General features: G+C 34.8%; 2 protein-coding genes across 2 annotated transcripts; one reads left to right on the top strand and one right to left on the bottom strand.

Moving 5' to 3' along the window:
- Window positions 1-8,064: 8,064 nt before the first annotated feature.
- Window positions 8,065-9,048, bottom strand: LOC137746233 (protein S40-4). Its single transcript, XM_068486306.2, has one exon. The coding sequence runs from the start codon at window positions 8,928-8,930 to the stop codon at window positions 8,391-8,393; it is 540 nt and encodes a 179-aa protein (XP_068342407.1). The 5' UTR covers window positions 8,931-9,048; the 3' UTR covers window positions 8,065-8,390.
- Window positions 9,049-24,042: 14,994 nt separating this feature from the next.
- On the top strand, window positions 24,043-24,830 carry LOC137745122 (large ribosomal subunit protein uL11). The gene has a single exon (XM_068485006.2). It carries the CDS (start codon window positions 24,117-24,119, stop codon window positions 24,615-24,617), a length of 501 nt encoding a protein of 166 aa, XP_068341107.1. The 5' UTR covers window positions 24,043-24,116; the 3' UTR covers window positions 24,618-24,830.
- Window positions 24,831-27,361: the final 2,531 nt, after the last annotated feature.

The following is a 27,361-nucleotide window of genomic DNA, read 5'->3' as shown; positions in this document are numbered from 1 at the left end:
TTGGGTAATTAATCAATTAATTAGCTAATCAATCCTAATTTAAAAAGAATGATGTGGGGGTTACCTTGTAAGGAGGATTTGATGAGGATTGATGAAAAATGTTTTGAATAAATACCATATAGGTCACCTTTGACCTTGATTGAGCCGTTATTGTCCGCTGCTTGCGCATGAGAATCCCGATGTGCCTCGAGGGTAATTTTGTCCTTTTCACCTAAAAATCCATGTGTCGCCTCCATAATTTTGTTGATTATTTTTGGCTCCACACTAACTTCTCATGTGTCAAACTCCATATGTTTGTCTTTCTTCACCACATTGTACGTAATCTCTTTCTTTTCAACCAAAGTTATTTTGCTCATGACGAGAAAAAAAGGCACATGAAAGTATACACCACATTACATCATACAATAGGACAGAGAAACACGTAAGTGTATACACTCAATTGGTTGTCCTCATATGTATACACTCATAAGGTTTGATTTTGTCATCCTCATATGTATTTCTTTCTTTGTTTTAATAAGAATAGGGGATCAGTAGGCTCCAGCCGAGGAATTAAGGTCATCTCCAACCGAAGGGTCCAGAGGGCCAGAAGGCCAGAAGGTCGAAAATAGCCCGAAAATCGTCTCCAACCGAGGGCTAGGCCAAAGGGCTCGTGGGCCCCATAGAATATGAAAGGACCAAAGGGCCAAAGGGCTGGCTAGAAATTTTTGAAGTAGTGTCAGTTTTTCTGTTGGTTATAACTGATAGAATTAAGGGAAATGGTGTCAGTTATAACCGACACAAATAGCTGGAAAATTTTGAAATAAACGGCTATCTAACAAAAATAGTGTTGGTTATAACCGACCCAAATATGGAAAATTTTGAATATAACAGCTAGCTGTTTTTTTTTTATATATATATATATAGTTTTTTTTTTTTTTTTTTTTACAAAATTTTTTTAAATTGTTTTTTTTTTATTCTATTTGTTTCCTATAACTTCCTAAGCCATTATACAATATTAAATTAAATTAAGTAACATGAAACAACATTAAATTTAAATAATAAATTATGTTTAGCCCTATGGCCCTTAGGCCCTCGGTTGGAGATGGAAGCAAATATGGCCATGTATTGTTCATTAAAATATTAATTTCTTGGAGGGCCAGAGGGCTAAAACAATCCATCTGGCCAACCCTCGGTTGGAAATGGCCTAATATTGCCTCATCTACTTCTATTAAAATGTACATACACACAATGTTTCATGTAAAGTACCCTCCCAAACCCAACCCAAGTTGTTTCTCTCTTGTTCGTGTAAATTACAAAAAAAGTTGCTTTGGATTCGTCGTTTTTACGCAAGCAAAATGATGAGGGGGGCAAAATAACAAGTGGAAATCGGAAAAAACAAAGGGCGGTGAAAAAGAAACCAAGCAGCGCCCTTAGTTTTGGTGATTTATTATTAAGCTATAGTGCTAAATTCATTAACTGTTGTTCTTTGGATAATATATAAATTATAAACCCGTTCCCGATAAAGTTTAATTAACTTATTCTTGTGGCATCTTATTTTGAGAAGTGTTATTGGTTCTTCAAAATTTTCATTTTATACTCCTCGCAAGTGTATTTTTTTTTTCCTAATATAGAAAATTTGAAGTATAAAATAAGATTTTTAGAATGCTAATAATAATTTCCTTTATTTTTTAGGTCCGATGCTGCTTATAGTTTTGGGTTTAAGATAGGTACTTATTTGGCCAATGATGATTTGGACGTGCTGCTGGTTATTTGATCAAGGTTGAATTTGGCCATGCTGCTGCTTGTCGTTTTCTAATATATATTTTTTATGAAGTATGCTCTGATAGCAACTCGTTTGATGTAATAGCTTTAAAAATGTTTTTTTTTTTTGTTGAACAAATGATATTATCTATATTAAGGGGACGGGGTGGCTTAGCCTCATAATAGGATAGCAATAATGTGGTTCAAATTCACATTTGGCAAAAATCGGACCTACGACCTCTCACTTATAAGTGAAGAGGAATACCAATAGACTATAGTACTAAGTGGCAGAAATACTTATGTTATTAAAAAATTATTTACTTTAATGAAAGAGCAATTTTTATTGTTAATCACTAGTCTTTCAAATAATATGTATAATCAATAATAGAATTCAAGGAATTATGTTAACGTAAGAGACAAATGATTTAAGTTGTTAGATCATTGAGACCTTTCTCTTGTGATCATAGCTGAAACGTTCCTAACAATAGAATTGTTAATTAGGCATTGATAAGTCGCTAATATTAAATGTGTTATGTTAACTCAATCAGGAATATGACTTGTCTCAAGTTATCGGTGAGAGATGCTAAGACAAACACATAGGTGCTTAAAAGGTATTTGAGTATATCAAACAACGATCAACAAAGAGTTCTTATATACATGTCATGTAAGAACTCATAAGTTGTAATAGTGCAAATTAGTCATTTCACCTGAGACATAACAGTTGCCTTGTGGGTACGTCTTTCATCATTCGACAATGTAACAAAGATCATGTTCCATCTTGGGCATGTTCTTAGCATTGTTGGGATTAGTGATTTCATAAAGACATGTGAGCGTACAACAATGGATCTCTAACCTTCAATCCTAGAAGAAGAATTATATGCATATGATTTGGGAGTGTTTTGCCAAAGTGCATGTTGGATTTAGGAAAGACGTTCTAGATCATATTTATAGGAATCATACGAAAAATAAGTACATTGGGTAGTAGACATGAAGAACTATCACCTAAAATAATGTAACAAAGAGAATTGACTTAGAGAAGGACCATATTGTATTGCATTTGTAATTGAATAAGTTCTCCACCTCTTTTATTTAGCTTAGGTGTCATGACATACTGCTGAGTATCACTCATGGCTTGACTTGTGGAAGCCTTGAAGATTAGCAATAACTAATCTTTATCATAAGAAAAATTAAAAGTAAGTTTTAATTCACTATAGATTAGTGAGAATTACAATTGCTCATTGCCTTGCTAACTAGAACCTAATGAATCTTACACGTGTAAGGATAAGATTGAAGAAATATAAATGAGATGGTTAAATACAATTAAACAATTTAATTGAGCGTGTTTAAGATTAATTAACATGGTAGCCGGCCATGCTAGAAGAAGAGCTAGGTTTTTCACTTACTACGCTTTGAATTTTGTGGGTTAAAAGTTTGTTTTTTAGTGCATACTTTTATTAATTCCACCTCTAATATTTAATTTCATTGCATGTGATGCTCAAATAAATCTTAAATGAACAAACTTTTTCCTTCATCGAGTTTTTAACATTTTATGTGAATAGTTTGTGTAATATTATTTAAGGAAAATTAGGTTCACATCCTTCTTTTTGTTACTCTATTGATTAAAATCTTTTTCATTTTGAATTTTTGATCAAGGTCCTTGGGTGTGACATCCCACATCGTCCAGGGGAGTGATCCTTATATGTGTATTCCCATTTCTACCTAACACGAGGCCTTTTGAGAGCTCACTGGCTTTGGAGTTCATTGGAACTCCGAAGTTAAGCGAGTTTGCGCGAGAGCAATCCCATAATGGGTGACCCACTGGGAGGTTACTCGTGAGTTCCCAAAAACAAAACCATGAGGGCGTGGTCGGGGCCCAAAGCGGACAATATCGTGCTACGGTGGTGGAGCAGGCTCGGGACGTGATCCGCCCCGAGCTGGGATATGACATTGGGTATTAATAACATCATTAATTATTTCAATAATAAAATATTTTTATTTTTAAATATATTCCTTTAGTGTTAAAAATGTTACAATTAGTATATTTATATTTATGGCTAAATTTTTTATCATATATTTTTATTTTTAGTTTGTACCTATTTTTAATTTGCAAATATTTTTTAATTTGTACCAATTTTCTTTTCATTTTTAATTTGTACCCATATATTAGTTTCTTTTTGTGCCCATATTTTTTAAAGCTCTATTTGTGTTTGTACCCATGTGTATGTTGTCACGTGACATTGTATATTTAACAAATGATAGAAAAATTACATATGGTATATTTATGTTTTATGCCTAAACTTTGTATCATATATTTATATTTTGAGTTTGTACCCACTTTTAATTTGCAACATTTTTTTTTTAATTTGTAGTATTTTCTTTTTAGTTTTATTTTGTACCCATGTATTAATTTCTTTTAGCGCCTATATTTTTAAAAATTCATTTGTACTCATAATTTTTAATCTTTTATATGTACCCTAATTTGTTTATAATGTACCCATTCTTCTTTATTAATGTATCACTTTGTTATATGTGAAATGTACCAATTTTTTTAACACTATGGATACATTCTTTTGCCATTTATTATTTCTTATTTTTACATAGTTTTTATCCATTTATTCAATCAAAATGTTTGAAATTTTTATTGTAACCGTTTCTAATAGTATTATAATGAGGGATTGTAAAGGGGCATTTTGATATAGGCGCCTCGTTTTTTAATTTTTAAGACTAAACATACACTCCTTTTGAAAATTTGATCAAACATTTTCCTAAAATTTTGGTTATTAATTTCAGTTTTTCACATAAGTTTATTTTGTTTAGAATTTTTGGTTATTAATTTCAATTTTTCACAACTATTCCTAGACATTTCGTTTTTTTTTTCCTCTTATCCCTATATTTATGCATTTATTATCCATCTCTATGCATTTTTTTATTGTTTGTTATAATTTTACTTTTTTTTTTTGTGAATATAGTAGAATATTTATAAAAAAAATTGTCAGATTTTATTATTTAGAAGACCCAACACATAATAAAGATTTGTCTGATTATATAGCTACATCTAGTTACCTATAATATGGACACATTTAGTTTTATAGTGGATTTGATTTTTTTGTATTTCTTGGTACATTTGGAATGTAAATGTACCAAAAGAGTTATCAAATAGAGACATTTGGTTTTGTGGTACATTTGTGATTTTTTGTTCATTTGGTCTTTTGGTACATTTGGAATCTAAATGTACCAAAAGGGTTACCTGACAATGGGTACATTTGGTTTATCTGTATATTTGAAATCTAAACGTACCAAAAAGGTTACTATAACAATGGGTACATTTGAATTTTTGGTACATTTGGTTTCTCGGTACGTTTGAAATCTAAACGTACCAAAAGTCGATACTTTTGTTCTCAAATGTACCATAAATTTTAAATATATTAAATACACACACACACACACACACACACATATATGTGAAAAAATATGTATTGAAGACTTTTTATTGAGACATTTTTAATAGAAGGAGAATTTTTTTTTTTTAAATACTGATAATAAGGTAATGAGAAATTAGTTAATTAATTTTTTATTTTATTTTATTAAAAAAAATTCATTTAATGTGTATAAGGGGATTGACAAAATTAAATTCCTATATTGTAGGCAATTAGTTGCTAAGTTACCTTATGCCTCTATATAAATGCATTTAAATTAATGATATGGAAATTAAATAAATAGAAAATTATCGAGGTGACAATTGATCAAAGCACCTTAATCAAATTTTTAAAAGGGATGAATGTTTAATCTAACAACTATGGAAAAGATGTAGGGCATTCTAATTTTCCCGATTTTAAATTTATAGGATTATAAATCTCATAAAATATCAAACAATTAACGTCAAAACTATAAAATATAAATATTAATAGTAATATAATGAGGTGTACAAAGTCAAGGGACCTTGGACAAACTTTAAATACTATTAAGGTTTTAATCAAATAATGTTAAGGATTAGAAACCGCATTCAAAGTATTCCTATTATTTAAGATATTCTAGAAGGGTTGACAAAATAGTGAGATCGATGCTGACTTATGAGGATTTTGGCCTACGTAATTAACATACAAAATTTCATTGCACAAAACATAAGGATTTGATGAATGTCAGGGTTTCGTTCTCCTAGAGTTATTAGAGTCCAGAAAATCGTGATTACTCAATTTCAATCTTTCTACTGTGGAAGAGAAACTACAAAGAAAAAAATTGAATGACTATTTAATGTTGGATTTATATCAAACAGTAGGTGACTACAATTTTCTTAAACGGTGGAGTCAAGGGGGACAAGTTTATCACATATCAAATAATCTCTTATAACAAAATAAATTCTAATTTTCTAAAACATATTATATTTGCTTTTCTGCTTTCATGATTTTTATCAACTAAATATAAACTCTGTTAAAATTCAAATATATTGGTGCAAACAGACCTTAGGCTTCTTTAATTTTAGCTACCCTGTTGAAGATGGACAGTAAAATATGGATCCAGTCAAGAGTCCATAAGAAATAATTCCAATTCTTTTATCGGGCATGGATAAAACCAAAAGGCTTAAGTGACCAATTCAACAAAATAAATACAAAATAAAGAAATATCGTTAATTTAATGTCATCATAAGGGAATCTAAAACTACCACTTATTATTACGGTTTAATAATATTTTTTATTAAAAATAAATTCAAACTATATTATTATTAATTCATTATAAAGCTAAATTGATATTGTGACATCCTTACGAGGCCTTTTGGAAGCTCACTGGCTTCGGGTTCCGTAGGAACTCCGAAGTTAAGCGAGAAGGGGGCTAGAGCAATCCCATGATGGGTGACCCACTGGGAAGTTGCTCGTGAGTTCCCAAAAACAAAACCGTGAGGGAATGGTAAGCCCAAAGCGGACAATATCGTGCTACAGTAGTGGAGTCGAGCCCGGAAAGTAATCCGTCCCGAGCCGGGATATGACAGATAGCTTCTTTCGTAACGTAGATAATATTGTGCGTTAAAAAAAACCTAAAACTCTTTTCTTGGAATTATTAAGTCATTCTTCCTAGAGCCTTTGGATATACATGTTGACAAAATGGCGACATCCCAGAAAACTTCAGCGAGTCTCTCTGCCTACAAAAAGTTGACAGACACTTTTTATGACTGTTTTAAGCCTGTAAATAACAAGTACCAACAACGACCGAAGACTATAAACAAATCTCAACAAATAAAAATAGGGTTAACTGTAAACACCACAAGATAGTGTGATGATGATGGACGAAGTTTTAATTTTCTCTTTACCCAAAAAAAAAAAAGTTTTAATTTTCTCATACTACATTTTGTGATTTCTGAATTATATTAATTTAATTTTTTTAATTAATTTTACAGTTTAATTAGGTGTTAGGGTTGATGTGATATAAACTAAACTCACGTTTAAGAACACATTGACGGTTAATCTTACTGTTTACTCTTTTAATTCTTTTATCAAATCAATTGTCAATCTGTTCCTTAAATATGAATCCAATTTATACCACATCAGCACTTACACCTAACTATACGATGAAATTGAAAAGAAAAGTTACATGCGAAAATTGAAACTTGACTCGTATTACAAATGACCTCAAACCTTGTATAAAATGCGATTAATTCAAAAAAATAAAAATAAAAAACAATGGAAACAAATATTTTCCCTTTATATATTTAATAATTGACCATAAAAATTTGACTAATATATTCCACATTTTAGTCTTATTTAATTCTACGTCGTTTTATTTTTTTTTAACAAATGATACTATTACACTAAAAGGAATGAGTGAGTTTAACATCACAATGGGATAGTAACAACATGTTTCAAATTCGCCTTTAGCGGAATTGAACATAAAATCTTTAACTTATAAATGAAAAGAATAACACTAAACTGTAATCTTAAGTGACATATTTTGTATTAAAACAGCCCTTACCATCCAAACCTAAGGAAGTCAACCAACCGTAACGAAGTTTTTCTCCACAAGTTAGATAGGGGGCATTCATCATCCCAATGTACATAAATTCCGCTTCCAAGCTTTGTTCTAGCTCCTCTGTATCTTTTATACCTACCACCCCTACCAACCGAACCTTCCTTTTAATTTCCTCTACATCTTCAAGCATTCAATCCGTCAATCCTATTATCTTTAACAATAATAATAAATATTTTTAATTCTGTTTTCTTTTTTTTTTTTGGCTATTACCATTATTGTTTTCACAACCTGGAGGAAAACAAAAATACCATCATCATTTTATACCAAAATATGATCAAACTTGGCAATTTATGAGTACTCGGAAAATGAAGGGGCAAAATTTAAGTGCTACAAAAAAGATAGAACATACGAATACAAGTAACTCAAAAGCTGTCAGTTTTACATTCATGATCAGGTCCTCTAGTAAAATTCAGGCACCCAAAACAAAATCAAACCCACAAAAATAAAGATTAAAAGTTAAAACCCACCAAACAAAACCACAAACATTTATGATCCAACAAGTTTAACCGAGATCATAGATAATATAATTTAAATTAGAGATTAGTCATTGACTTAATTTTTTTTTTCTCTGGCCTACCCAAAATTTCCAGTAAATTAAGTCTTTGTTTTTGTCTTAAACTCTTAATTTTTTGCTAATCTTCGAACCCAACTTTTTCCCAAATTGCGTTTCTCACCCGCCTCAAATCTCTGCCTTTCAGAGTCCTCCCAATCCCTTCGTGAACAGAAAACGAAGCCCCTCTCATCCTCGCCAAGTACTCGTGAGGTGGGACGCTCCCATACCCGCCGTCGTTGTCGTCGTCGGCACCGTAGAAATCCCCACCGCAGCCTTCACCACTTTCCAGCTTCCTATGCTCTTTGTACCCCTCCTTGAGAATCTTGGAGCAGTCCGGAATGTTCACCGGCAACGACGATGACGTCACCACCTTGGCAGCGCCACCAATCTCCGCCACGCCCATGCTCATCACCATCACCTTCCTCCCCGTTTTCTTCGGCTCTCTGCGGCTGGGAACTGAGCTCTTCTTGGACTCTGCAACTGGGCTGGATGATGAGTTCCAGATATCCGCCTCGTCGAAATCGAATAGCCCATCCGAGCCAATTGGGCTGTCGTCCGTCGACGTGGCTGGAAAAATGGAACTGGGTTTGCCATAAAAGGAGGAATTCCTCGACGCCATTGATGGAGAAGCAAGCTTCGAGTTATCTTGGCTCTCTGACTATGCTCTGCTTTCAGTTGGGAATTTTTTGTCTTGTAATTTTATTGGGGGTGGTTTTATGCAAAATTTATGCCCAAAATGTTGATTGCTCTGCGTTTTATAAGTGTGAGAAATGTGGATAAGATCCCTCTATTTCTCTCTCATAGTACAAACTACTAAGTTACATTCGTCATGCTACAAGACAAAAAGGGTAAGTGATAGAATGTGGGTATCCCCATATGTCTAGCATGGGGATGGGAAGCTCCATCATTTTCATTTTCATGCTCTAATTGCTTCTTTTGCTTTTTTTTACTTTTTATGGTGCAAAATGATTAGTGTTGTACACCAATTAGTTTACTTTGTTTTAATCTTGATTTAACTTCTTAATCATGGTTACTTCATGTGTAAGCATATAAAAAACGTTTCACCATTTTATTCTCTAAAACTTAAAATTTGTTTCGTTTTGATTTGTGGACTCTCTTCTCTCTAAAACTCAAAAGTCGCGCCTTATAACATATGTGAAACCCACTTTGCCAATTAATTTGATTATTTATAATCACTATGCATTTACATTCAACAATTAGAAAATATTAAGTTTCAAAGAAGAAACTAAGAATTTAAAATTTGTTCGTTGATGGGCTTGAGTTGCAGAGATGAAAAAAATTAATTAGTCTGATGCACCCAAATCAAACCCACATAATGGGATTAATAAAATTAAGGCAATGTAGGGCGAATTTGGAGTTTTATAGAGTAAAATTATAACTTTTGAGTTCAAATGGCAAAATGGAATCAAAATCGAGTTCCAAGAAACAAAATATAGTGAACTTTAAGTTTCAGAGAGTAAAGTGACGATTTTTAAGATATAGGGTGCAAGTGACATTAAAATCGAATTCTATAAGCGTAACTAAAAATAATTATATATAAAAAAAAAGGGCATGCATGTCACTTGCTCTTTATTTGATCGTAATAAAAAAAGTACACAATATGTATAAACAAAGTGCTTTCGTAGATATTACAATCGTTATTTTGTTTATGTGCACATAGGTTAGATGATCAGCTGCGCACATCAACAACTTTGTGTGCACCAAATGATTTTTTCAAATCTATGAAAAGTTAATGTGGTAAAATGGTATGACAAATTCTTAGTTGTAAGATTCAAAGTAGAACTTAAAACAATTGTACCATTATTGGTATTCAAATATATTATTATCCATAATAATTTAATATCTTATCCATAATTTAAAAGAGTTTGTTTCAGGAGTGCTCATACATTTATTAATTTGCATTTGAATATATAGTATATATTTACTATGGTCTTATCCACAATTTGGAACACAGCAAGTACTTCATGAAAAGTGTTATGTTAAACACACTACATTTTCTATTGAATAATGTGGCTATACAACACCTGCCACACAATATCTTCTTTAGTAGTTATTATACGAGGGTGAAGTTTGGACATTCCAAGCTAATAATAAAACCAACTGAACAAGATTATAGTAGCTAAACTATTAATCATAAAATTTCTCTATATATATCGAAGTCTACATTGCCAATATTTTGAAAGCAGCTATCTCGACAAGCGAAAACAAGAGAACTGATGCAGGGTGCAATAGATAGAAATGAAATAAAATAATAGATATGATTGATAGATAGGGTCCACTATCTCCTAGTGCGAGGAGAGGCCTGAAAACCCTATAAACTTTGGTTCTAGTACTAGCCTACAACGTAGACACTAGAAAAAACAAAGCAGCATACTTTTAAACAAGAGAAAGGCACAAATATGAGATAAAAATCTCTCTAAATATTTTATTCACCAACAAAAACGTCCAACTCTTTCATCTTACAGAAAGAAATGGTTTTTATAACCATTTTGTAACTTACTTTTTGAAATTAAAAAGGCAATAAACATAATAAGACCTAAAACTGAAAATTACATTAACAAAGGCTATTATCAGCCATAGAAACGCCTTGATTGTTATGATTAGCCATAAAAAAAGGACTTGAAATTAATCTTATCTGCCATTTTTATTAAAGCACCCTCTTTATTCCAGCACATAAATCTGTCTTCCAATAATTTATGGTGCTCCATGCCAATCAAATCATTTATTTCCCATCTTGCATCATTCTCCCCTTCTCGAAGAGAACTCGTTCTTGAGTTTTTTTGGTAAGAACATGAATCCAAGTCACGAAGTGATGCAACCATTCTAGGTTGCCATGCTTTGTTTTCTTCTTCAAACTTACAAACATATTCTTTGCATAGAATATATAGAGGTTAGCCATCTCTTGGAATCGAACTATAGCATCAAGATAGGAACAAAATGCATAAATATTTAAGACTTTTAACAAATCAATCCTTTCACTCAACCTCTTGTTGATGGACTCATGTATAAAATCCAATCAAACTAGATCATGGAATTGAAACTTAGTAAAAGATTCCACCACCTCTGTCAAAACGCTTGTCATCGGTTGTTTTCTTGTGCGTCCAATTTTGAATTCCAATACCAAATTGTTGTCATCATGAACTTCTTTGATAGACTTCAAATAGAAGTGTTGATGAACCACTCCAAATTGTAAAGAAAACTCTTCGCCTCCAGTGCCCAGATTAATTATATCCTCATCAACACCATCATCAACACACAAAATCATAATGACACATTCAACAATAAATTTCACAAGAGCCATCTGGACAACGATCAAATTTTGAAGGAAGATCAAGATTTATGAGGTTTTCACTTGAAAATTCCGAAGCAACCATTTCTTTGACTTCCGTCTGTAAAACATACCTAGTTTCAGTTACTGGCAGAAGTGACATGCTTTAGTAAAACACAAATGTCGTTTTGCCCAAATAACGGATTGGAGAACTGCTTGATGATTGAAAACTAGACTGGAAGGGCTTTCCAATGATATATTGCTTGATGGTCGGGTAGTTCTTAATCAACTTGAAACTCAGCCTACAACAGAGATGATCTGCTAGTTTCGCACAACACCAACACTCTATGGTGTTTTGCAAATATCTATTCACATAAAACTCCATTTGATGCACAACTTGTTGGGTTGGAAACAAGACTCTCTGAGCTTTCCGATGATGTATAGATGGTGTGGATTCTTTGTCTCAAAAAATACATATTTTCTGACGAACTTGACTTTCATAGTAGGAACTCGAACTGATGTCGTTACCATTGATATAGCGTCACCCTTGGATCGAGCTGATGCTTTGATACCAACTTATGCACGGTGCGACAGACATAAACGAATTAAAATGAAATGAGAACAAAAAATTTGGATAAAAAAGGATGGATATGTATGATAGATAGATAGATAGGGTCCACTATCTCCTAGTGCAAGGAGAGACTTGAAACCCCTAAGATCTTTGGTTTTAGTATCAACCTACAACGTAGACACTAGAAAGAACAAAGACGCAAACTCTTAAACAAGAGAAAGACACATAAAAACGAGTTTACAACTCAAATATCAATATGATAATTCAAACGAATGAATCATTTATTTCCTATCCTACACCAAGAACTCAAGGGATAAAATTACCAACCGCTTGTAGCAACAAATTAACTTAACTGAGAGTAGAATCAAATTCCACTAGTAACTTTCCAATCCGTAATCTCCAATGTAAGCCCTAAACACAAATTTAATATTTGAAAAATTAGTATCCGGTCCCTAGTTTTTAATGTTCATTGACTAAGGCCTTATCAGTTTTTAAATTTTGATTTAAGTCCCTAGCATTAATATATTAATGAATCACATGTAAGTTACATAATTTTTATAATAAAAATTAGTAATTGGTTTAGAGTTTTAATACTCACACCCTTATTAAACTCCTAATTAATTTTCAATTCAAACATTTCCAAAATATAAAAAATAAAATTAGAATAAGTTTGTACCCTTAAATTTTTATTAAAAAAAATTTCAATTTTTTAATTTTATATGTACCCATTCTTAAATATACCAATTTGTTATATGAAAACTGTACACTTTTTTTTTTAATATAAAATGTACCCATTTTTTTTTATATAAAATTAATTCAATCTTATGTCTCATCCATTTTTTAAACTTATATGGGAACATTGTATTTCGTTGATTTGAGAATATATGCATGTCAAGTTTAATAGAAGAAATTTAATAATGTTATTAAGCCTAATATCTTTTTTTTTTATTATTTGTGTTTTTGAAAAATGTACCCATGTTTTGGTACAATAATTTTTTGGTTAGTTTTGATGAACGTACCGATGTATATGTGTATACACACAATATATTGAAGAGTATAATTTATCTTTAATATTTTTAATCCCATAAATTATGGGTTTTATTTATAATCTCGTTGATATAAATAACTACAAATTTCATTTTTAATTTCAAAATATAATAGCCTACATATAAATACAATATTACATTAATATCAGGAACTTTGATAAAAAACTAAAAACAACAAAAGTTTCAGTCAAAGAACATTGGTAATTAAAGACCGCATCTAAAGTGCCTCTTTAATATTTTCTCTACTTAAGGTATGATGTTTGAATTTCACCGTGCACATAGAGTCTAATTTTGTGTTATTTCTTCACCTTTGCATAATAGATGATCCAAGAAAAAAATAATATTTTGCTTGGAAAGCTGCTCAAATTTTAAATTCTTCAATTGCCTTTAACTTCCGTACGCAATTCAACCATTAAGCAGATATGGACGAGAATATCCTCACATAGATCATCGACATGTGGACCAATCAAAGTTTCCTGATCGCACCATATAATTGCACCAGTGAGCCTGTGCTACACTTGAGTTTCCGTATAGTCTCGAACCACGCTGTAAGTCAAGGGGGGCCCCGCGGCCCATTCAATGTCTTGAAAAGAAAGAAATGTCCATATCGCGACACGTCACTTTCCAAATTTTATTGGTGAAATACGCATTTTGTCGCAGCTCGAGAAGGTTCATTAGGCTATGGGCGGTGCAAGGAGAGGAACGTTTTGCTGCAGCTCAGTAATCTTAGCATAAATCAGCCTGCACTTTTCTGTGATGGACAACTATGGACTGCTGCGATTCTTGGGATGGATGTTATATTTGGATAAGGACATAGACTGGAATCACCTCCAGATCCCAGCCTTCGGAGCAATCTGAGCAAAACATCCTATCCTTTCATTTTCATCTTGTCTTGTGTTGCATGAAAATTTTTCAATATTTAAATTTATTTTTGACCACAGGATAAAAAATGGAAGTATGTGATGCTTTGCTCAGTTTGCTCCGAAGGTGATCCTAGTCTTAAGGACTTCACCTTTTTCTTGAAAATTTAATTTATAATGTATACAAATCTAAACTATATATTTATCAACTACAAGGGTTAAAAAATTAACTCTGTTATCAAAATTAAAGGAAAATGACCAAAAGGTTACAAGTAATATTGTGAATTAAATACAAAATAATTTTATTATTCCTTTTAAAGCTAATAGCCACGTAATGATATCAGTTATCCCTTCTCTTAAACTGTTTGTTGTCAAATAAAGTAAACTTTTTGTGAGAAAAAGTTTTGAAGCTCACCACCAAAAGCTTTAACAACTATTTTATATTTTTTTTTTTGTAAATTTTTTTTTGGCTTTTTAGCTAAAATAGCTTATGAGATTGACATAACTTCTCACTTCAGTATACTATCAATCATTTTGGTTATTTTGCATTTTCATTTTTGCTTTATATGAGGAATGAGAGTTTCTTTGACATTTCAACACTTGTGATGACAAAAAATATAGATAGTTCTTATTGGTTGAAATGCATTATGGGGTTAGCCTCGGAAAGATATCCTTAATTAAGAAAGTTAAGAACATCCTTAAATTAGAAACATTGCTAACTCGACTTAAGTATGTATTTGTGTTGATGGTCAATAACTATTATATAGAGAAGTTACTACGTACAAATCTCATGGAAGAACAAAAAAGAAATTTGATGGATTAAGCATGGTTCATGACCATTTATCCACCATGTGATGGGGATTGAGATAAGAAAAGAAACAAGTGCCCGAGCCCATGAGTTTGAAACTTGTTCGAAGGTTATGGATCATGACGAATTATGTTTGTATGTGAGGATGGGAAAGTATTGCTTGCTTCCCACCATCTTCAACCCCGTTTAATACATACAGCGATAGGTATCACAATCTTGGGTTCTTATAGTCCAACGTGAAAGCTTAGATATTTTTTGAGGAGGGTGAAGGAGTTAATGGATGAGATGGAAGTTGCGGTTAGAAGTGCTCCAATCGCAACACGTGTAGTCCCCAGTTGTTGTCCTTGCCGGAGCGTGAAAGTCAAGTAGTTTTGAAAATTGAGAAAATCTTAGGGCCGTTTGGTATCCTATTAAAAAAATTCATACATTTTTTAAGAACATCTTTTAAGAACCATTTTCTTTAAAACTTAAAAACTTGTTTTTATGAAATTCAAATTGTTTTTAAATTTAACAATTAAAAAAAAAAACCTCATCTTACAGTGGAGTTGGCAACATCAGCCGAACATGAAAATCCAAAGAGAGAACGGAGAAAGTGCATGGAGAGAAAACCAGAGGCGAGAAAGAGGGTCGGATGAGAGAGGTAGAAAGGGGAGAAAAAGAAAGATGAGAGAGAAAAATACAAGAGAGTGTCAGAGTAGGGGGAAAGATGGGAAAGAGAAAATATATAGTGCACATAAAATATTTGGAAGCATATGGTATAAGTTTAAAAACTCTAACAACTCACCTTTGTTGTTCTGAACAAGTAGGCAAATTTTTAAGTTGGTTTTGAGTATTGTTTTTAAAAATAGTCATACCAAACAAGTACTCAAGGCATAAAACTTAAAAAGTGTTTTTGAGTTTAAAAGGTTGGATTCAAGTAAAATGCCAAACAAGCTCTTAGTTGCAGAAGAAGCCTTTCTATTATAGAGGGTACACTAAGGGAGGGAGAGTTAGGCTAAACCACACAATGGGCAACCTAATTTGGTATCGAATTCGCCATCCACAAGATTTGAACCTAAGACCTCTCACTTCCACATGAAGAGGAATACCACTATATTGTAGTACTGAGAGGAATACCACTAGACCGTAATACTGAGTGGCAGAATTGATGAGTTAAAGAGGGTAGTTGGCCATTTGGATGTGGGGCCTTTAAGAAATTAGATGAAAATGTTTATTTATTTATTTATTTTTAACAAATGATATTATCTATATTAGAGGGTAGTTGACATTTTGAAAAAATTATTCAACCTGAAATAATAGAAAGATAATATTTACAAAGTGCACACTACAACTACAATTTAGCATATTCGCAGTGTTGTACCAATGAGAAGTTATTGAGTGATACGGTATTACTACCAGAGGATCTATTAGGGGACCAAGGTGGTCCCAGGACCATCCAAAATCTCAAAAAAGTAGCTATGAAAACCTCTAAGGACCATCCAAATCTGGGCTATGGTGGAGGAGAAGAGCAGCCATGATTGTCGAGCACCTTCTGCAAAACAGAAGGAGAAAGAAGAAGACTCATTTTCTTTCAAATTATTTGGCCAAAACGAGACCGTTTTGAGCCAAACCATTAAAAAAAATGGAAAGCGTGCATTTTTTTTATATTATGATTGGACATCTGGTCACATCCCTTTAGTTTAGACTCCACATGAAGTTCTTCAATCCATACACACTGGTGGCTGAGGTGGGATCCACTTCAAAGTAAAAATCAATTAAAAGACTTTGAAAAAGGGAAAGATGTTATAAATAGGTCAAAGTTAAAGAGATAACCTTTACTAATAATAGGAGCGAAGCAGGTGTAAAATATTACACTGTAACTATAACACAAGAGGATGACAAATAAAGGAGGTAGGAATAGATAATGATGTTATTGATCTTTCCTTTCTTAGTCTGTATTTTGATAGTACACAGAGTGCTCTATTTATAGAGCAACTCCAGCACACAACTTTTGAAAAATACGATCTCCTTCATTTCCAAAATCCACATTACTATGTGGGTATTGAAAAACCTACCAATGTTTTCAATATCACTGTGGGCATTCATTAACCCACCAGTATTTTCAACACTCTCCCTTGGATGCCCACGTATCAACATCAGTTGCCTTGTTAAAACCTTACTCGGAAAAACCCAGTGGGAAAAAACCATAGTAAAGGAAAAAGAGTACAACTTTACTTGGATTGTTATGCTTATGTTGCCTCGTTAAAACCTTGATAGGAAAAACCCAGTGGGAAAAATCTTAATCGAAGTAAAAAAAAAGTACAACATGCATGTATCATGGATGCTCCCCCTGATTCCGCATTTTCTAAATTTAGCTGTTTGGTAAGTCGACGTAATCCGATACTCTGCATTATATTCTGAAACGTGCATTTTGGTAGAGATTTGGTTAACAGGTCTGCCAGATTTTCATTGGAACGGATTTGTTTGACTTCAATAACTTTAGCCTTCTGAATCTCAAGTGCACTAAAAAACTTTGGAGATATGTGTTTGGTCTTATCAGCCTTAATGAATCCTTCATTCATTTAGCAACACAGGTTGCATTATCTTCATGAATGACAGTTGGAGTGTCTGTCTTTGAAGTTAGACCATATAAATTCCGAATATGATGGATCATTAATCTTAACCATGAACATTCATGACTTGCTTCATGTAAAGCAAGTATTTCTGAGTGATTTGAAGATGTAGCAACTAATGTTTGCTTTGTTGAGTGCCAAGAGATTGATGTATCTCCATTCTTGAACACATATACAGTTTGTGAGTGGGCTTTATGCGGATCAGAGAGAAAATCAGTTTCTGCATATCCAACAAAGACCTGGTCATTTGTGGATTTCTTTGAGTAGAAGAGACTCATATCTGTTGTCCCACGAAGGTATTGCAATACATCTTTGACTCCATTCCAATGATGAATTGTTAGAGCATAGCTATACCTTGCTAACAAGTTGACTGAAAAAATTATATCTGGTCTAATACATTGTGATAAATACAATAAAGCACCTATAATGCTCAGATAGGTACTTCTAGACCAAGGACCATTTCATCATTTTCTTTTGGACGGAATGGATCTTTCTTAATGTCCAAAGAATGAACGACCATTGGTGTGCTAAGTGGATAAGCCTTGTCTATGTTAAATCGTTTCAATATTTTTTCAATGTAAGCTGATTGGTGGACCAAAATTCTACTAGCACAATGCTCGATTTTTAGGCCGAGACAAAATTTTGTTTTTCCAAGGTCTTTCATTTCAAATTCGTTTTTCAGATATTCAGCAATTTTATTGAGTTCTTCAGAAGTTCCAACTAGGTTCATATCATCGACATATACTGCCACTATAGCAAATCCAAAGTTGGATTTCTTAATGAACACACAAGGGCAAATGACATTGTTGATGTATCATTCTTTAATCAAAGACTCACTCAGACGATTATACCACTTTCGTCCAGATTGTTTCAGCCCATACAATGATCGCCTTAATTTGATTGAGAGCATACCTCGTGGTTTGTTAGTTGTTTCAGGCAACTTAAGTCCTTATGGGGCTTTCATATATATGTCAGCATTTAATTCTTCATATAGATATGCGGTGATGACATCCATAAGTCGCATATTAAGTTTTTCTGAAACCACTAAACTTATTAAGTAATGGAACGTAATTGCATCTATTACAGGAGAGTATGTCTCCTCTTAATCAATTCCAGGTCTTTGCGAAAAACCTTGTGCAACGAGTCATGCTTTATATCTTTCAATCTCGTTGTTCTCATTGTGTTTTCTTGTGAATAACCATTTGTAACCCACGGGGTTTACGCCAGGCAGAGTTTGGACTACTAGTCCAAAAACATTTCGCCTTTCCAAGGAATTTAATTTTGCCTGGATTGCATCTTTCCACTTAGGCCATTCTTGTCTCTATTTGCATTCATCAAAAGAGCGGGGCTCAAGATCATCACTTAATATGATTTCATTGGCTAGTGCGAATACGAACATGTCATCGATGATTATTTCATTCCGATCCCACAATTCATTAGTTCATGCATAATTTATAGGGATTTCTTTGCTTTCATTTACCTCTGTTTCTTCGGGTACATGTGTCTCATCAATGACATTTTCTTTTTCTGAAAGTACAGAATTATGAATTGTGGATGTGTCATTCATCTTTTCTTCTTGAATGATTTCATTTGGATTCAGTTGTGCCCTTGACTTTCTCTTTCAGGGGGTTGAATCTTTTGAACCTGGAGGTCTACCACGCTTCTGGCGTGCACTAGATGAATCATTCGCTGCTACTTTATTTTGTCCAACAAGGACATCAATTCTTACAGGTGCATTTGTAGCTAGTATATGTGATTTTGTCACTTTCATAACATCATTAAATGCATCTGGCATTTAATTGGCAATACTTTGAAGATGAACAATCCTTTTCACTTTATTTTCACATTGAGTGCTACGTAGATCAAAATGAGATAAGGTGGGAACAACCCATGTCAGCTCTTTCTGTTCTTCTGGAACGGTATTTTATCCCCTTAACGACGGGAAAACTATCTCATTAAAGTGACAATCAGCAAAACGAGTTGTAAACATATCACCTGTCAAGCGTTCCAAATATCTAATGATAAATGGTGAATCAAAACCCACGTAAATTCTCAGTCCGCGCTAAGGTCCCATTTTAGTGCGTTGTGGTGATGCAATAGGTACATAAACAACACAACCAAAAACTCGTAAATGTGAAATGTTTGGCTGATGTCCAAACACAAGTTGTACTGAAGAATATTAGTGCTTGGCTATAGGTCTTAATTGAACCAATGATGCAGCATGTAAGATAACATGTCCCTATACGGAGACTGGCAATTTTGTTTTCATGAGTAGAGTGTGGGCTATTAACTGAAGCCACTAGATCGATGCTTCTGTTAAACCATTTTAAGTATGGACATGAGGAATGGGGTGTTCAACACCAGTGCCCAATGTCATGTAGTAATCATAAAAAATTTGAGATGTAAATTCACCAGCGCTATCAAGTCAGATTGACTTAATGGGGTAATTTGGGAATTGTGATTGCAACTTAATTATCTGAGCAAGAAGTCTCGCAAAAGCAATATTCCGAGTAGACAAGAGACAAACATGTGACCATTGGGTAGATGCATCAACAAAAACCATAAAATATCGGAATGGTCCACAGGATGGTTGAATAGGACCATAAATATCCCCTTAAATTCTTTGCTGAAATGATGGGGATTCAATATCAACCTTTAGTTGTGATGGTCTAATTACCAACTTCCCTTGAAAACAAGCCTTGCAAGGGTTATCATTTGAGATAGCAATGTGTATGTTCAATTATGGATTTCCATTAGAGTTGGTAATGATCCTACCTATCATGGTAGATCCTGGGTGACCCAGACAGTCATGCCAAGGCATGTAAACTTTTGAATTAATGAACTTCTGGTTCATGATAGTATGTGATTCAATTATCTTTATGTATGTATAATACAATCCACTCATCAAACCATGCAACTTCTCCAATATACGTTTCTGGTATCATTGGAGGTAATGCACAGATACTCTACATTTTCTGCACTTTTTGTTTCAATGTGGTATCTATTTAAATGTATGTCTTTAAAACTCAACAAATTTCGAGTAGGTCGAGTAGCATACAACGCATTTTGTATGGACAATATTGTTCCATTTGGTAACATAATCTGGGTTTTTCCTGAGCCTTCAATCACATCTAATTGCCCTGATATTGTTGTTACCCTTACTTTTGTAAGCATCAATCTTGAGAAATATTTTCGATCTTAAAGTATTATATGCGTGGTTACGCTATCTGCAAGATAAATATCTCCGCTATTTCTCATGTTTTGAGAATGACCATAGTTTTTATCCATGCTATTTGAGTAAGGGAATCACAGTTAAAAGCAAGTTATAACAGGAAATTTAAATGTCATTTTTATTAAATTTGAAATGCTAGTTTTGAACTACAATTCACTACATCAAACATAAATGATTTAGTCAGATCGGTATACTTCATTCCCCTTTTCCACAATGAAGTCCAAGACATCCAGGTGAGTTGTGTTCAACTGCCTTGATAAGTTACACACTGGATCAGGTATATCCGTTGGTTTACCCTGGTCAAGAAAAGTGGTCTCGACACCCTTCTACTTGAGGGAGGCTTGATACAGATTCACCAAATGTTTTGGGGTATGACAAGTACGCGCCCAGTGCCCATTACCACCACACCTATAGCAGGCTCCTTCAGAGTTTTAGGGAGCATTGTTCATATGAGCTTTGCCTTTGTGGCGATTTACATTTTTGAAGCTTGGGCCTAAATTATGCCTTGGAACCTGGTAGTGAAACTAGACACCATGATTCTTGCCTTTCCCATTCCACCGTCCTCACCTGTGACCACATCCTCGTTTATGATTATTGCCACAAGAGGATGTGGCGTTCACTTCGAGGGAAACAACATTTACTTTTGAGAATGGTGCAGATCCAGTAGGTCGGGAATGATGATTTTTTAACAGGAGCTTATTGTTTTGTTCAACAACCAGGAACACAGAGATCAGCTGGTTATATTTAGTGAAACCTCGCGCTCTATACTACTGCAGCATGAACACGTTGGATGCATGAAAGGTGATGAAAGTCTTTTTCAGCATACCTTCCTCAGTGATAGTTTCCCCACAGAGTTTCATCTGGGAACTAATTCTGAACATTGCAAAATTGTACTTAGCCACTGACTCCTAGATCTTTAGGTGAGTCCACTCATAATGAGCTTTTAGAAGAATCACCGTTTTCTAGTGATTGTATCTGTTTCTTAATGCCTTCCAGAGAGCTAACGGATCTTCAACCGTTAGGTACTCACTTTTTAGTTCTTCATCAAGGTGGCAACGGATAAAGATCATGGCCTTCGCCAGATCTTGAGAAGATGCACTGTTCTCCTCCTTGTTTGTTTCTGCAAGATTCCCTGCCTTGAGATGGATCTTGACATCCACTACCCAGGTAAGGTAATTTTTCCCAGTAATATCCAGGGCAACAACATCAAGCTTTGCCAAGTTCGCCATTTTCTTTTCTGAAAGAAAACTGAGATGTGTTAAAACTTCTGGTTCTTACAAATTCTTCATTTTGATCTTCAAGCCAAAATGATAAGCACTTGAAACTTCTAGCTTGAGATTTACATGATTAATGATGAGGGCGATTGTACCGCACAATTCTCATAACATAGGATGAACGATTATTCCTCACCATCTAAAATTGCAATGAAATTAAACAACATGCAAATTTAAATACGCATGGTAGGGTAGGCGATTATACCGCTCTACCTAAAATTTGCAGTAAAATTAGATCTGCAGTCCAAGATAGGCCATGATACTGCACCATCTTGGATTGCAGTAAGATTAAATTTGCAATTCAATATGGGCGATTGTACCGCACCATCTTGGATCGCAGTAAAATTAACATAAATAAACACTAGGTTAGTAATCAATATCTACACCAAACAAGAAATCAAAGATATATGTAACTGTTAGGTTGAGAACTAAAAGCAGGCATCGTACAAACAATTCTTCACTAGGGTATATCCAGCAGTTGAGGCAGAGGAAGAAGATGAACAGTAAAATTCTTAGAGGAAACTTTTTTTTTTTTCGTTCGGTGAAAATGAATGATTTCTTTCGGCGAAGAGAAATGAGAAATGGTTATATTTAGAGAGTCGTGCTGTTAACGTATTATAAATAGGTCAAAGTTAGAGAAATAACATTTAGTAATGACAAGAGCGAAGCAGGTGTAAAATATTACAATGTAACTATAGCACAAGAGGATGACAAATAAAGGAGGTAGGAATAGATAATGATGTTATTGATCTTTCCTTTCTTACTTTGTATTTTGATAGTACACGGAGTGCTATATTTATAGAGCAACTCCAACACACAACTTTTGAAAAATATGATCTCCTTCATTTCCAAAGTCCACATTACCATGTGGGTATTGAAAAACCTACCAATGTTTTCAATATCACTGTGGGCATTCATTAACCCACTAGTATTTTCAACAAAAGATAATATCAAGGGAGTCCTAATCTCATTCAAGTAATCATTTTGTTTTTCCTTTGGGATTCCTCAACTCTTCCAACCAGTAAAAAAACTTTAAACTTACCCTCCTCCTTTATGCTTATTGCTGATTGCTACCCAGTGGGCCTATAATCTTTGTTGGCATTTGGGTTTAGCCTCTAGTTTGCATATGTCTTCCATTCTTCTCTTCAATCCCAAAACCCTAATTAGAGTTTAGTTATGCAAGTTTTTCTTGGGGTGCCTAGTTTATTTATTAGTGCATGTTGTGAGGACTTGTCACTCAAGTGATCAAACACAGTGTTTGTCTTTGTATTAATGGCAAGAGTTTTGATAGTCTCGCATTCACGACAAGTGTTACACATTGTGTAGTTATACTTCAAGACAACAAAAATATTTATTTTATTTTGATAGACAGATAGTGACTTTATTGTTTTTAATTTTTTTTCAATATTATTTTGGTCTTTTTTTTTGGAGTTTTAAAATTAGAACCATCCTATACTAAATTCTGGATCCACCACTGATTACCACATCAACTGATGATACTTCCATTCAATTTATTCCAGGCGAATTTTTTTTTACAGCTAGATTCGATGTCTCTTTCTATCTTTTTATTCCTGGTTAAAAAAAAAGACAGACAGTTAAAATCTTAAATTAATAATAAGTAACCGGTAACGACCTTTATGGAAGATCCCGAATCTCTAACCACCACTCTCACACCTGCCAGGGCTGCCATCCATACCAGGATCCTCTCCGGGTCCCTAGTGTGCGGACCCTCGGAATCAATTCACCATGATCGAACGCTTGACCTTCTTTTCACTGCCCCTTTCACATTCCGTTCAACTTTTCCTTCAATTGTTTTACGAATGCCGTTACGACCTACTGGGCTAAAGTCGGACAAATCGGTGCCCCGTGGATAACGGGCTTCTTCGACCAACGTCTTTATGACTGGATCACGGGTCTCAAAATGTTTAAAAAGCCCAACAGAATAACCCCGACAAAGCCCAAGGACAATTCCGTCATTCCGTTTGCGGCTCCCCCAAAATCCACACAAAACCCTAGCTGTATATGAACCTCTCTTCAAAAACCACACGTTTCACTCTCACTCAGCCTCCTCCCCCCAAAACCCTAACGCCCCCAAAGCGCCGCCGAAGAAGCCATGCCTCCCAAATTCGACCCCTCTCAGGTCGTCGATGTCTACGTCCGAGTCACCGGAGGCGAGGTCGGCGCCGCAAGTTCGCTCGCTCCCAAGATCGGTCCTTTGGGTCTCTCCCCCAAAAAGATCGGAGAAGACATCGCTAAGGAGACTGCCAAGGACTGGAAGGGCCTGAGAGTCACCGTCAAGCTCACCGTGCAGAATCGTCAGGCCAAGGTCTCCGTCGTCCCCTCTGCCGCAGCGCTCGTCATCAAGGCGTTGAAGGAGCCGGAGCGCGACAGGAAGAAGACTAAGAACATCAAGCACAGTGGGAACATTTCGTTGGACGACGTGATCGAGATTGCTAAGGTGATGAGGAACAGGTCCATGGCGAAGGAGTTGGCCGGGACCGTGAAGGAGATTCTGGGCACTTGCGTTTCGGTAGGGTGCACCGTAGATGGCAAGGACCCGAAGGATCTTCAGCAGGAGATTGCCGACGGTGATGTCGAAATTCCCTTGGACTGATGAGCTATGTTTTTGGTTTTATATAATGTAAGTCAGTTTTTGGGTTCTATAAAAATTTCATATTTTTGGGTTTTAATTCTAAATTGGTTTCCCAGTTATGAATTTCTATAGAGCATTGAAATCGTTGGTCGAATTCGGAGCTGTAATGCCTTAGTGTTAATTTATGAACCTGATTTTGTTGCTTAATGTTGAAATGCATTTTCTTTATGCTCATGAATGATTGTGTGGTGATTGATTTTTGCTTTTTGTTGAGTGATGAGTGGATGAATATTGCAGGGTTTGTGTTATATGATCTCTTTAAAATCACTCACGGATGATTTAGCATTTCGATGTTAAATTTGATGGTTTTGGTGTAAACAATTGACTTGATGGGGTTTATAGTGGGAATTATAGTGAAATCTAGTTTGAAAGATGGTTTATGCATTTGTGTTTTGGATTATGATGCAATTGTTCAAATGATGGTCGTATTCCAAGAATATTTTCACGTTTTGCTTACAAGTTTGAGTTGGAGCAATTGTGCTTGTTTTCCCCTCATGCGAATTCAAATGTATATGTTCTGTTAATTGCATTTGTTCATCATGAAGTTGGGATTACAGCTTGTGTACTTGGATGTTTGGTTAAAATAATAAAGGATTATTAAGTGACCCGATACCTTATTAGTTATCAAACATGGATTTTCGTTTCAAAATCACTTCTCTGAAATTGAGATGTCATTAAGATCATATCAGTGATCTTGTTGCCGATGTTTTAGTTCTCATAACATTGCTCACTAGTCTGTCTTGTGGTTTGAGTGATCGTGTCGACCGAAGGGTATAATAAGAAACGGGAATTTTTTCTCCTTGGTAATCTTCCTTATGCAATTTTTTCTCCTGGTGTGGAGAAGTTCCACGCCATGGGAAGCCATCATGTTGTGATACCTGTTGTGATACTAGGCTATGTAATGTATGATGGTTAGGACAATATTAGCTTGCGTTACTGCCAATAGTATTTTTAGTGTCGGTAAGTTTCTCTCAATTTAGATATTGTCCGATAGGTCTGCAAGTTTCACATCTAAGTAATACTCGATCTGATAGTTTACGATATAGAAGATATATATTTAACGACATTCCAAGAAATGATATTTTTAGATATCAGTCGTTGTTTGGTCTGATTGATGTGAGCTCTTAGGGAAGATCACCGTGTTATCCTTAAAGTAACTTTTATATGTTAGAGCTACGGTTCTTTCACTTGGCACTGTCGGATCACTAAGGACAACTTTTGTCCTTGCTCGACATGCCCGTCTTGCACTCAAACTCCCTTCTGGCTTTGCACTTGAAGGCCGATCTCTGTCTGGCTTGAGGAAACACACCTCTGTTACCTTTTGGCAGGCCTACGCCCCATAGAAACTGTTTACTTGAGTTTGTTCCTTGGCTCGTAGGTTTTGACACAAGGTTAATTCGAGTGGCATCTCATTGATGGCTGGGGCCTCTTGAAAGAGGGTCGCATTCCACCTAAAGCTGCGCTAGGAAAGGCCCCAAGCCAATCCAAGGGAACAGTGAAGCTTCATAGGGTATCTCTGTCCAGGTGTAGGTAGTTTGCATCTTCACAGCATGTACTCTTTTGAGATACTATTTGGTCTTAGGATTGGTATTGACCAAGTGATCGGAGGGCTTAAGGATGCAACGTGCTAGACCTAAGACTTCAACATGAGTTGCTTATTTACCTAATATTTTGGGAAACTTTATCACTAACCCCTCTTCGAGCACACCCGTTCTTACCTTTGTGGAGTTAAGGTACTAAATTTTACTGGACCACCTTACTACTAAAGGGGCTTTTCTTATAAACGAATAAGAACTCTCCCTGAGGGAGGACTTGTTTTACAGGAGTGCCTAAAGGTGTTAAAACAACTATGTAACTTAGTTAAGGACTTTGGCAGAAAATTCTTGGGTGCTTTGTTGCCCTCTTGGCAGACTATGACCGATTCCAAATCATAATGGAAGATCCACTATGTGAAAAAGGCGCTTTGCATAAGGTGTAGTTCCTTGGTCACTAGATTGGCGATGGCAAGAGAAGTTGCGTGTAAGCCATGGTGGATTGGGAGACACCACGCAAGGTGCAGTAACTACGATATTCTTCCTTATATTTTTTATAATTCAATTTTCTGTTATATAATAGAAAATTATAAAAGTTCATCGGGAGGCTTCTCGGGGGATCAAAAGGGCTTAATTTGCGTTACCTTCTATTAAGGCGAATGAGGGGTGTGTGCAATAGTTTTTTCAATGCTTATAATTTGAGAGATAAGAGGAAAGCCTTCTCTTGAATTCGAAGATGTGACACAAATAATGACTCTCTTCGCTGGGATGTTAGCCTGTTAGGCAGCTTAAGGTTTTTTTATATTCGGTGGAAAGCAGGCTGAAACTTTGCCCCGACCAAGCAAAACTAAGGGTCTGAAAGAGTTCACGATATGATCTATGGCCGCTAAGAATCTCCATTAGAAGGAGCGGGCTGATAAAGTAGTTTTTCAAGCATGAATAAAACAATGGTGAAGAGGGTGTGCAAGCTAGAGAGATTGTCATATCTCTTTGATGAATGTGCTATCGAGGTTAGGTTCATTTGGAAAAGAGGTCAGTCTTAAAGGAGACCATGTGAATGGTCGAAGTTTCTTGTGTAACGCATGCGATCGCAGATCAGTGGTTTGTTACCACAGAAATGAAAAAGTGAAGGACAAAATCCGGTGAGAGAGTGGGAGTTTGTTGGTTGGTTCT

Source organism: Pyrus communis, chromosome 12 (genome assembly GCF_041283825.1).
Source record: "Pyrus communis isolate YQ-2024b chromosome 12, ASM4128382v1, whole genome shotgun sequence".
Lineage (NCBI taxonomy): Eukaryota > Viridiplantae > Streptophyta > Magnoliopsida > Rosales > Rosaceae > Pyrus > Pyrus communis.
The sequence above is the reverse complement of the archived record's forward strand: the minus strand, read 5'-3'. Positions and strand labels throughout refer to the sequence as shown.

Coding starts and splice junctions, on each gene's coding strand:
- LOC137746233 (XM_068486306.2), bottom strand. CDS start 8,930: ATGGCGTCGAGGAATTCCTCCTTTTATGGCAAACCCAGTTCCATTTTT.
- LOC137745122 (XM_068485006.2), top strand. CDS start 24,117: ATGCCTCCCAAATTCGACCCCTCTCAGGTCGTCGATGTCTACGTCCGA.